Below are 11,905 nucleotides of genomic sequence, written 5' to 3'. Positions count from 1 at the left end.
TCTGCCCCGGGATGCCGCCCAACCTCACCGGGTATTACCGCTTCGTCTCCCAGGAGAATATGGACAATTACCTCCGGGCTCTAGGTAACCCCGTCCTCCTTCATCGCTTTTACTCCCCTCGGTCCCCAAAAGCGTCAGCCCGCGGGATCTGGGAAGGGGAGGAAGGGATCTGGGCAACCCCAAATCTTTGGTTTTTCCGTCTGCCCCCATCCCTGGGAGGGGGAGAGGAGGTACCCCCAGAGCTGGGGCTCCCTGGCTAAAGAGTGAAACAGCTCTGCGGGGGGGCCCAGGCAGCCCTCAGATCTCCCTGCCGTCTCGTCCTCCAGATATCAATGTGGTCCTGCGCAAAGTGGTTTGCCTCCTGAAGCCCGATAAGGAGATCATCCACACGGGAGATCACATGGTCATCCGCACGATCACCTCCCTTCGGGACTACGTTATGGATTTCGACCTGGGAGTCCAGTTTGAGGAGGACCTGGGGCCCGTGGATGGACGCAAGTGCCAGGTGAGAAGCCCACGCGGGGCTGGAGGAAGGCAGACCGGGGTGTGCTAGGACCTCAGGGACTTGTCTAGGTTTTGGTTCACAAACAAGGTGAGAGCCCGGGTCAGAGCTGGCCTGCCCCGTCACGTCCAGGAGTTACTGATTCTATGAGTACATCACAGCAAAGGGGATGAGCACCACACAGCCAAAGGCCCAGTACTTCGGGATCCAGAGGGTACTAGTCTTTTGGGATAAAGCCCTTAAAAAGATAGAAATAGCCCATTTGTCAGTGCTCAGTTGCACATGGGAGGCAGAGGGACATCCATTCCCCACAAAGAGTCAGTCCTGAGGACTACCAGAGTGCCAAACTCCTACCATCAGTCCTAAGGAGCTACCAAAAAGACAGCAGATCCGGGACTGCGTTTGAAAACATGTCTGATGGGAACAGTTGAAGTCATCGCTGGGAATCTGTACTGTCAGGACCTGCTTTTGTTGGGACCGTGCCTTCCTCCATTTGGGTTTATTTATTTTGTTTTTTTTCAGACAACCGTGTCCTGGGAGGGTGATCAGCTGGTGTGCGAGCAGCTGGGAGAGAAGAGGAACCGAGGCTGGAGGCACTGGCTGGAGGGGGACCGGCTGCACCTGGTGAGGAGGCAGCGAGCGGCGGTGGGCGCACACGGTGCAGGTGCTGGGGGCCCCGAGCGAGCCTGCGCGGCCTCCTTCCAGCTCCTCTCGGGCTCCAGCAGCTGCTCCTCGGGAGCAATGACCACCTCCCATAAACATCCGCCTGCAGGGTTCAAAAGTTGACGGCCGTGCCCCTTCGCAGCCCGCGGGGTGCCCCGACGGGGGGGGGATGGGATGGGGGGAGCAGGCAGGGCCGCAGCCTGAGCTCCGTCTCCTCCTTCCCCCCCTGCAGCGCATGACGGCCGAGGACGAAGTCTGCGTCCAGGTCTTCCAGAAAGTGAAGTGAAGAGGATGGATGCCCTTGGCTCTTGAGTGCGAACCGCCGCGGATTAAAGCAGCAAAACACGGCCGGAGCCAGCCGAGCCATGCGTGGCGACCTCCTTCCTTCTGCGGGGAGGGACGGGACGGGACGGGACGGGACTGGGGGGGGGCCCCCGGGGCCGGCGGTCACGGCGGGGCCAGGCCCGCGGGAGGGGAGGGGGAGGCGGCGAGGGTGGGGGGAGATGGGCACGGAGGCTCCTTTCAGAATAAGAGCCGGGAGGGAGGCAGGGAGGGCTGGAAGGAGGCAGGGATGGAAGGAGGGAGGGAGGGAGGGAGGGAGCGGGACGGGGGCCGCCCCACCGCCCAGCACCGCGGGTCCCCGGAGTGCGGCTGCGGGCACTCGGTGCTGCTGATCCCGTTCCGGCCCCTCGCAGCCCTCCCTTGTTCCCCTCCTGCTTCCCCCGGCCGAAGCAGCGCCCAGGCAGCCCCCTGCGGAAAGCGGCTGTGGTGCCCCGGGGCAGTGAGGATGGCTGAGGCTGCCCCTGCTGCGGCCGCCGATGGGGATCCTTGGCTCCTGTTGCTTGCAGGGGTCACGTTTATTCTCAGGGTACCAGGGTCCTCAAGCTATGAAAGAGAAATGGGCCATCGACCGCGAGGATTTGGGTGTGAATTCCAAGGGCTGGGGCAAGGGGACTAGTCCCGCGTTCACCATGTTCGAGGGACTCTTGAGAAAGATCATAGGGGGAGGGAGGCTCAGGCTGACCTCCAGGTGTAAGAAGCCACTGCCTCTAGTCCCAGTACCCCATGCACTGCCCCCCTTGGCTCTCATCGCTCCACAGCTCCTCTCTGCATTCAGATACCAAGGGAGAGAATCAAAGGAGGTGAGGTCCCCTGAAAAGAGGGACCAGTGCCAGAGACAGAGGTGTCCTTTAGTGAGGACAACTGATGGGATGTGCAAAGACAGGAAAAAAAATCACATACCTGCACCTATAGAATCATTAAGGTTGGAAAAGAGCTTCAAGATCATCTGATCCAACCATCACCCTGCTACCAATGTCACCCAAAAGCCCTCGGGGAGTTCTTTCTGAAAGAAACTTGGGGTTTCCCCCAAACAAAAGATTGAAATGTTCACTACTCAGAAATACATAGCTACTGGCACTCAAAGAGCCATGAAGTAGGCAGGTTTTGAAAATACAGGCCCTTTTCAAGATGAGAAATAATACAGGCCCTTTTTCAAGCTCCTAAAGCATAGCCCTTGAAAATACAGACCCTTTTTCAAGCTCCTACATACAAGGAGTCCTTCTGAGCTGATTCTGATCCTCAACACCAAGCTCACTTCACCACATCCAAACTGATATCCTCTAGGCTGTGCAATCAACAGCTAATTTCAGGCTCTGCACCAAAAGCTGGCCAAACCAGGCAGGCCTATGGGCAATGTGTCTGGCTGCTCCAGATGGATGCATCTCAAGCTATCCACCCTTGCTTTGTCAGCTGAACTACTCTCCCAGTACTCCAGATGGTGTCACCAGGGTGGAGGGCAGCAAACACATGGGATATTTGCCATGAAAGTGCCACCAGGAACTCCTAGTAGTGCCCCTTGGATATAAGATTCCTGTCAAGAACACACTGAAATGATCAGCTTCCTTAAAAATGATCCTAAAACACTTCTGCCCATCTATTCTTTGCACGTGAACACCCTCTTCCCACCAGCAACCTGTTGGTAACACATCTCTCAGTAGTTTCTAGTGCCTCTCAGCTTCTTTTCAGAAATGGTGGTCTCTGAGTAAAAGCTTCCCTTCTGGTGGGACAGTAAGCCACAAGAACCTGCTCTAGTGCAGCACAGAAGTGAGGCTGCCCAAGAGTTGTTCATCAGGCAAGGGATATATTCAGAAACTAGGAAGTATCAATGTAACATCCCCTGCTTAATCTTAATTCTGATGTGTGAGGCCATGCACTATTGCAGGAGCACTAATTACATGTTTATGTGCTCTTTTCCAGATAATAACTCAAAGACATTTTGATGAACAGTTTTTCGAGTCTTCAATACACTTCCATAAATATCCTGGGGAAAAAAAATCTTCATTCTTTTTAACACTATTTTCATACCCATATTCAATATGTTTTTGTAGCTGTGGATTATTTTCTATAATTTCAATTCAAAAATGTCATTAACTTCTCTGTATCTGTAATTCTAAGGAAAAACACTAGAATGCTGTTTTACCTGTTACTCCAAAATCTGAGAGCCATAAAATTTTAAACTCCATGAAGTTGGTGGCACACAGTACAGGGCTTGGGCACTGTCCTGATAAAAGCCTGAAATGTGTTTGTAAATCACTATCTTTTCTCATTCCCTCATTAAATAATGAAGGCCTTATCTGTCTTGTTTCTCCTAAAAATGCTTCAGGCTTTTGCAGAACATGCAGCGAAGAGGCCTTGAAAAAGGACTTGTTATCAGAAGGTTTATAATTCTCCAGGTCTGTTCATTTCTATTCATACCTATTCAGCTCAGAAGTCTGAAGTTTCTTGCTTTCCCTGAAGAAGCTACCAGTTCCCATCACAAAAAGTTAAAATAAATAAATAAATGAAAATAAATGAAGCACTCTTCAGCAAACCAGAAATTGTTTAAATTAAACAATTTGTTAGTACTATAATTTCTAGACTTCTTATGCCAGAAGACTTCCAAGAAGGAGTGGGAGAGGCTATAGGACGGCATCTTTAGGAGCAAACAAACTCTCAGCAGCTGCTAGGATGCAGATAAAGTCATCGCCGAAGGTCTCCGGTAATCATTTTTCCACCCTTTTCTGTAGAAGGGAAGGATGGCATCTGCCTGGCTGGGATTTAACAGCCCCCAAAAGCCATCTGAATGTTTCCCAGGTCGGTGCCCGCACCCGAGCTACAGCAATTCAGCAGCAGAGGGCAGCAGGCTCCGGGATAAGAGAGCCTCGTCCCGTCCAGGCTGTGTGCATTCCGACTTTTCTCTTCCCACCCTCTGCCTCTTCCCACATCTGTCGGGGCGAAGGGCTTGCAGCCGCTCGGAGCTCCGGCCCGGACAGCAGGCAGGACGGGAGAGCTGTGGGCACCCCGGAGGAGCGCATGGAGATGTGAGTGTGGCCAGCTGGGGAAGGGGGACACACGGTGACATCTTCCCGGGAGGGAGCTGGACGATTAGGCTGTTCCAGGAAGGAGGTCAGAAAGGCTAAACACATGCTCACTAGCCCTCCATTAAAACTTTGCTAGCAAGTAGGGTTTAGGATCTTCCTGGCCAGTCTTTTCATGAGGTCTGAGCAATGAGCGTGTTTTGGAGGAGCACGTAGTCCTGCTCCCCAGAGAGGGAGAGGGAAGGTCTGCAGGCTGAGAAAAAAAGATGAAAGCCAATTTTTGAAGAAGGGGGGCTCAGGCATGACCGGGTAGTATTGCTCCTTAGCAAACTGAGCTTGAGACCTTCAGACCCTGACCAAGTTAACTGGGCAAAGACCCTAAGCTATCTATTAGTAATCAGAAATGACCCACTGGCCCAGAGCCAAGGGGAACCACACTTTTGCTGGTTCCAAGAAACTGAGCCCCATGACTGGTGGCAAGAAACAGCAATTGCTCAAGGAAATCAGCTACGTTTCTTCAAACTGCTTCTTGGGCTGATGAATCTCTTTGGCTTAGATCGCAGAGCCTTACTGGAATTACGTGCTGTTGTCTTCATTTCAGTGATCCTGAGCGATCCAAGCCAAAATCTGGACCTGCAGCTAGGCCTCCCGTGTTTTTGCATTCTGCTAGACAGTGTGCAAGTCACTTGCGAAGTCTCCCCTGATTTCACATGACTGAGTTTTGTGCTATGTCATGATGTAGTTGCCATGTTTACAGGCACAGTCCTTTTCTCCTGTGGGCCATCCTCTTTTTTGGAGTGACCAGTTCCAGTCCAGTGCCAAGAAAACTTTTTGGGGAAATCCGATCCCCAAATTATCCCAAGCCATACCCCAACAATAACATCAGCAGCTGGGATATCATCGTCCCAAAAGGCTATGTGGTGAAGCTGACCTTCAGATACTTTGACCTGGAGCCGTCTGAGTCCTGCTTCTATGACTATGTTAAGGTATGTGGATAGATCCCTGGGCCAGTGGGGAGATAGAAGTGGGAGTCTAGTGACACCTGCACGAAACCACTGCTCATCTGCTCATTCACAAGGCCTCCTCTCGTGCTTCCCACAGAAGGAGGGAGCTAAAGGTGGTAACCGGGGAAGGAGGCAGTTGTGGCTGGGTAATATCGATGCATAGATAAGATTCTTCTGAGGCTACAGAGATTTCCCCTTAACCCTGACAGATCAAAGCAGACAAGAAGAACTTGGGCCGATACTGTGGACAGCTTGGGTCAACCACAGGCAATCACCCGGGAAGAAAGAAGTTTGTATCTCAGGGAAACAGAATGCATGTGGAGTTTCACTCTGATTTCTCCAATGAAGACAATGGCACAGTCATTCGCTACAGAGGCTTCCTTGCCTATTACCAAGCTGTGGGTGAGTAGGAGATACCTTATCATGCCTATGTGGGTCCTACTAATTTCCCTCCTTGACAGGCAAATCAAGAGAAGCCTTGAGCAAGGATATGGATCTCTGTGTCTTTTCAGTGTCCAGCAGATAGCTTTGACACTTCACCCCCCTTATCCCAGCATCTCTTATCTTTTCAGATCTGGATGAATGTGACCCTAACAATGCTGCTGAGGACAGTGAGGGGCCTCGGTGTCAGCACATTTGCCACAACTATGTGGGCGGCTACTTCTGTTCTTGCCGGCCTGGCTACCAGCTCCAAAGTGACCGCCACTCTTGCAAAGGTAAACTGAAAGCTTGAAAGATCAGATGGACTAAGGAGGGTTCCAGGGCAGGACCCCTACAGCCAGGAAGGGTGGGGATGCAATTAACAGGGCAGCAGGTGGTACAGCCCCACATTGTTAAATCTGTTTTCTTCCCCTACCCCAGTGGAGTGCAGCAGTGAGTTGTACACAGAGCCATCTGGGTACCTGAGCAGCCCTGAGTATCCCCAGCCCTATCCTGAAGACCTCCGATGTAACTACAGCATCCGCCTGGAAAAAGGCCTGTCTATCATCCTGAAGTTCCTGAAACCCTTTGAGATTGATGACCACCAGCAAGTTCATTGTCCTTACGATCAGCTCAAGGTACTGGTCATTAGCAAACCCACCTTCCAGCCCTGCTGCCAGGCCTGGGCAGGAACTGTGAGACCACCACTACTGGCACAAGAAATTTAGGATCAATACAAGAAGAATGCCCCAGAATGAGAAACTAATCTGTTCCCTTGTCCCTCCCTCAGCTCACTTAATTGCCATTGTCCTGAGATCAAGAGGCCCTAGGTCACAGGCTCCTGGGAGCCAAAAATATCACCCTTCTTCCAGTTTTATCTTCCTTTGCTTTAGTCTCAGGATTCAAAGGGCTCTGATTGCCATGACAGAGGAGAAGCAGAGCTTGTGGTAGTTCAGTCCTTTGTTCTGATCTGACAGTGCAGACATCAACAAAGATGAGTCAGACAGACAGCCCTGTCCACCACCACGGGCGCTTTGGCAAACTTAGTCTGGATTGAGAGAGGGGAACCAGAGCAAAGGTGTGTATTTTTCTGTCCCCGTGATACATGTCTTCATCACCAGATCCAAGCACAAGGGAGAGAGATCGGTGAATTCTGTGGCAAGGAGTCGCCCGGCAGCATTGAAACCAAAAGCAATGAGGTGGACATACTCTTCCTCACCGACGAGTCAGGGTTCAGCCGTGGCTGGAAGATCCACTACACCTCAGAGAGTAAGATGTTCTTCTCCAGAGACTACTACAGCCTATGTACAGCATTTGTTAACACCCACTCACCTCACCCCGTTTTCTAACAGAAATACGGTGCCCGCAGCCTGTCCCACTGGATCAGTTTACTGTCATCAGAGACCTGCAGCCTGTGTATCGATATCAGGACTATTTCATCGTCACCTGCAAGACTGGCTATAACCTGATGAAGGTAAGACCCCTTCTCCACTCCCTTCAGCCATTTCCTGGCATCTCTTCAGTCTGTGCAAGTCCTTAACTTCCAGTAAAATTTTCTTTGGAGATTTCACTCCTGGCAATCTTTCGGTTTCTGTTTCCCCTTGCCTATTCAGGCTTTTTTTTTTTTTTTTTTTTTTTTTTTTTTTTTTTTTTCCCCAGTGTTTTCTCTTTTCCTAGCCCCCTTCTTTATGCATTTACTTTCCCACAAAGAGGCAAGCCCTGGTAGATGAAAGAACAAAGATCCCAAGAAATATTTGTAAGCAAGAGTCTCTCTTTGGAAGGATATGAAATCAGACTGGAAGCAGAAAATGCTACCTGCCTCCCTACTCGTCCCAATGCCAGGACTGGGTAGCACCCCAGACCTGTCACGTTTTTAGGGTTGCTGGCTGCTTATACCTTGGGTTACTATGAATAATTTGTAGCCTGTGGCAAACACAGGATGGAGGAAAGGCAGCAAAGGGAGAGGCCAGCAACTGGAACAGTTTGCTGCAGGGAAACTCTTGGACAGCAATGGGAAGATGGACAGATAGGATGATATATCTACGTGGAGAAGGGAATATAAGGCTCTGCACAGCCAGCAATATTTTGTTTGTTTGTTTCTCTTCCATGCAGGGCAGCCAGAAACTGCTGTCCTTCACTGCTGTCTGCCAGGCTGATGGAACATGGCATCAATCCATGCCCCGCTGCGAAAGTGAGTGAGCTGGGAACTGGGGTGGTCCCCCTTGCTGTGCATTGTTCTCCCAAGTACATGTTCAGCCTCAGAGACACAATTTGTCTTCAGACAGAGATTCATTCTGATTGGAAGGATCTGTGAAGGTTATCTAGTCCACTATTAACTTTTGTTACACCTCCTGCTTGCAAAAACTTGTGTTTTCCCTCCCTTTCAAAAATGCATAACATAACACACACACAAAAAAAAGTCAACGCATAACATTTAAAAGCAAAAGATCCCAGTTTGGGATCCATTTTGGAAAAGCCACTCACTGCCCCCTGTACTAACTGGTCTTCTCCATCCTTCATATCATGGCCACAATCCAAGTCAAGCCTAAACCTGCAGGTATCAAGTCTGTCTTTGTTTCATCTCTTTTTTTTTTTTTTTTTTTTTTTTTGTAGTTGTGAAATGTGACAATCCTGCAGAATTGACCAATGGGGTATTCAACTATGTTAACAAACCTGCAAACAACAACTACCAGTCAGTGATCGAGTACCAGTGCAATGAGCCATATTACCACATTGTCACCAGAGGAGGAGGTGGTGAGTCCCAATCCCACACAGATAATGAAATATGTTAATGAAAAGCCTGCTCAGATATCCAGTTAGAATTGTCCTAATCTCTGCTCCCCAGGCTTAGGGCTCTTGCTTTCCTCCTGAAAAGACTCTCCCAACCTTTCCTTGGCTCTGCAGCATAGGTTCTGAGGCTTGCTGTCTCAGCCCATTCCTACCCTGCTTCATTCCTAGAGACCTTTACATCTCTCCTCCAGGCTCTTGTTAACTTTTGTGGAAGGTCCTAGTCATGATTCTCATATTAGCCATCTATAGTCATGATTTATTTTTCTCTGGTGGATTTCATTCTTTCACTGAAGCTTGAGGTAATCAATAATATGCTGAAACTTGATCACAGAAGTCCAAATTGCTACAGATACAAATAAATAAACTCAAACTCCACTCCACTGTAATGCTGTTTACTCTCTCTGGAAAATTGTCCAACAGTAGAGACATCTAGGGACTTAATAACATACATGCAGAAAAATCTATTTTTATGTAGAATGTCAGGAAAGTTAAGGCAATATTCAAAACCATTCACTTACCTTCTTTTTGCACCTGAGACATGATTTGATGACACAAGAGTTTAGGTTACAGGAAAAGTATAAAAAGTTCATGATTTCCTCACCCTGACTGCTCATGTAGCCTCCACACACACACACACAAAAGAAGTAAATTTTTAACCTGATTCAGTTCCTGGATATGGTTGCCAGCACAGACTCACAAACAGTTGTGCAGCATGCCTCAGGGAGCTGCACACTGGCATTGGGGTCAGGATCAAGCAGCTGAGGGGTGCTTTAATTTGGCACTAATGTTGAATTTGATTAGTTTTGCACCCGAGTTTAACTCCTTACTATAGAGTCAGAGCTCAATCTGAACAGGAGCAAGTAAATATCAGCACTAGCACGTGTAAAATTCTGATAAAAAGTGATTGTGGTTTAGTCAATTTTCAAAGAGAGCAGCAAAGAGTTTCTTGGAAACATTTAATACAGTAAACATTGTATAAATGGCATATAAATTATTTTTAGTCACTGACACAAACTTTCTAAGAAAAGCAATAATTTTGGAGGTTGTGGAATTTGCATTGAGAGATGACCTGCAAGTTAGCTGACCTGCAATACTGCCTCAGAAGTAGCTACTGATTGTGTACCCTAACAGATTAATCTTTTTCCTGGTTCTGGAACAAAACACTCTATCCTATTCTTGCAAACAGCAGCAACCAGAGACTTGAATCTGAAATCCACGTCTCTACTTCTCTCCCTTCTTTGGGCTAGATAAGGTCAAACAGTGCTCTGTAAGCACATGAAGTTCACTCAGCTGGCTTTTTAGGCATTACGTCTCTAGAAGCGGTGCCTGAACTTTCCTGTTCTTCACTTGGAAATGAAGTGCTTTGAGATACACAGGCTCTTCCATATGGACACGTTTCAGACTACACCACAGGCAGCTTTTCCTGGGAAAGGGTGCCTCTGGGATCTTAGGGCTGAGTGGGACACCTTGAAGAGAGGAACCCCTTCATTCTTCCCACCCTGTGGTGACAGGGCTGGGCCTCATTCACTCCTGTCTCATCCTACAGGCAGGTTCACCTGCTCTCCTGAGGGAACCTGGGTGGATCAAGCCGGCCAGGGGAGGATTCCTGCCTGCTTGCCAGGTTAGTAAAAAACTATGATTTTTGACTGGTTTTTACTAATCCATACTTATCATCAATACCAAGCAGGGACAACATGCAGGAAGGAGAGTGAGGATAATGTTGTCAGTGAGGAAGGACAGGGAAATTCATCCAGGGAGGCAAAAATAAGGTGATGTGGAACAGTGGTGGTATAGGAAGGAGAGAGACAAGCCAGGACAACGAAGGATGTCATGATCTCCTTGTCTCTCTCTACAGTGTGTGGGAAGCCAAACCATCCTGTTGCTGAAATCCAGCGGATCTTGGGCGGCAAGCAAGCAAAGAGAGGCAGTTTCCCTTGGCAGGCTCTGACTGGCATCCATGGACGTGGAGGTGGAGCACTCCTGGGCGATCGCTGGATCTTGACTGCTGCCCACACCATCTTGCCCAAAGCGTCAGGAGGAAACGACATAAGCCTAGACCAGCTAGCAGAGGAGGCTAATGTTTTCCTCGGCCACACGGACGTAGATGAGCTCCACAAGATGGGTAACCACCCTGTGCGCAGGATCTTTATCCATCCAGATTACAACCCTAAAGATGAGCACAACTTCAACGGGGACATAGCACTGCTAGAGCTGAAGCACCCGGTAACCCTGGGCCCTGACGTACTGCCCATCTGTCTCCCAGATACTACCAACACCACTTTCTACATGGATGGGCATATGGGCTACGTGAGCGGCTTTGGTGTGGAGAAAAACTTTCTTTCAAATCACTTGAAGTACGTGAACCTACCAGCTGTTTCCCGGGAGAAGTGCCAGAGCTGGCTGGATAGTAAGAGTGGACGGATGCCTATGGTTTTCTCTGAGAATATGTTCTGTGCTGGCTTCCTCACAGTCAAGCGGGATACCTGCCAGGGGGACAGTGGGAGTGTCTTCACAGTGCTAGACTCAGGAAGTGGACGCTGGGTGGCTACGGGGGTCGTTTCTTGGGGTATTGGCTGTGCCCAAGGGTATGGCTTCTACACCAAGATCCTCAACTATGTGGACTGGATCAAAGGGATAATAAGGGATGATACAATCTAAATATTCCTGTGTAGCTGAAGAATCACTGATACTGTATAGATTTCCAGACACAGCAAATCATATCCAAAGCTTTCAATGATGTCCTAAAGGCTTTTCAAACACAGAGACCATGTAACCTTCATCATGAGCACTTCTGAAAGCCAACATATTGTTTGGCAAATTCTTGGTAACACTGTTACCAAAGGGTGTGTCCCATTAGCAGTTTGTGGGTGTTCCAGTTCTTCCAAAAGCAATCTTATTGTTGGATGAAGCTTTAATATCAGAAATCTCATGACAGCAAACATGCTATTGCGTGAAGTGCTGGCAATATCATCAGACTACTGCAGTCTACATCTGTAGTCCCCATTGTGTGGGAAGTCTGTAGTGCAGCAAACCTTCTTGAAGGCTGTGGTGCTTTGTGCTGAGTACAGTGTGTATATGCCCATTGGCAACAGTAAGATTCTATGAATATTAAAATAATTGCTGGAGAAACCAGGTGTGTTATGCTTTTCTGTCTTTGGTTTTTACAG

General features: G+C 48.9%; 2 protein-coding genes across 2 annotated transcripts; both read left to right on the top strand.

Annotated features, from left to right (window-relative positions):
- Positions 1 to 3: 3 nt before the first annotated feature.
- RBP5 (retinol binding protein 5) lies at positions 4 to 1,519 on the top strand. The gene is made up of 4 exons (XM_084306973.1): positions 4 to 84; positions 327 to 505; positions 1,025 to 1,126; positions 1,398 to 1,519. The coding sequence occupies exons 1-4, from the start codon at positions 12 to 14 to the stop codon at positions 1,449 to 1,451; spliced, it is 408 nt and encodes a 135-aa protein (XP_084163099.1). The 5' UTR covers positions 4 to 11; the 3' UTR covers positions 1,452 to 1,519.
- Positions 1,520 to 4,484: 2,965 nt separating this feature from the next.
- Positions 4,485 to 11,687, top strand: C1R (complement C1r). The gene is made up of 11 exons (XM_084287808.1): positions 4,485 to 4,527; positions 5,282 to 5,510; positions 5,738 to 5,930; positions 6,101 to 6,244; positions 6,390 to 6,586; positions 7,070 to 7,217; positions 7,301 to 7,422; positions 8,061 to 8,139; positions 8,562 to 8,702; positions 10,285 to 10,359; positions 10,594 to 11,687. Exons 1-11 carry the CDS (start codon positions 4,520 to 4,522, stop codon positions 11,394 to 11,396), a joined length of 2,139 nt encoding a protein of 712 aa, XP_084143934.1. The 5' UTR covers positions 4,485 to 4,519; the 3' UTR covers positions 11,397 to 11,687.
- Positions 11,688 to 11,905: the final 218 nt, after the last annotated feature.

The sequence above is a fragment of the Netta rufina genome (genome assembly GCF_964035555.1).
Source record: "Netta rufina genome assembly, chromosome: 1".
NCBI classification, from domain to species: domain Eukaryota; kingdom Metazoa; phylum Chordata; class Aves; order Anseriformes; family Anatidae; genus Netta; species Netta rufina.
This window is presented reverse-complemented; position numbering and strand designations above follow the sequence as displayed.

Coding starts and splice junctions, on each gene's coding strand:
- RBP5 (XM_084306973.1), top strand. CDS start 12: ATGCCGCCCAACCTCACCGGGTATTACCGCTTCGTCTCCCAGGAGAAT. Junction 85..326: donor CAATTACCTCCGGGCTCTAG/GTAACCCCGTCC, acceptor CTCGTCCTCCAG/ATATCAATGTGGTCCTGCGC. Junction 506..1,024: donor TGGATGGACGCAAGTGCCAG/GTGAGAAGCCCA, acceptor GTTTTTTTTCAG/ACAACCGTGTCCTGGGAGGG.
- C1R (XM_084287808.1), top strand. Junction 6,587..7,069: donor GTCCTTACGATCAGCTCAAG/GTACTGGTCATT, acceptor CTTCATCACCAG/ATCCAAGCACAAGGGAGAGA. Junction 8,703..10,284: donor TGTCACCAGAGGAGGAGGTG/GTGAGTCCCAAT, acceptor CTCATCCTACAG/GCAGGTTCACCTGCTCTCCT.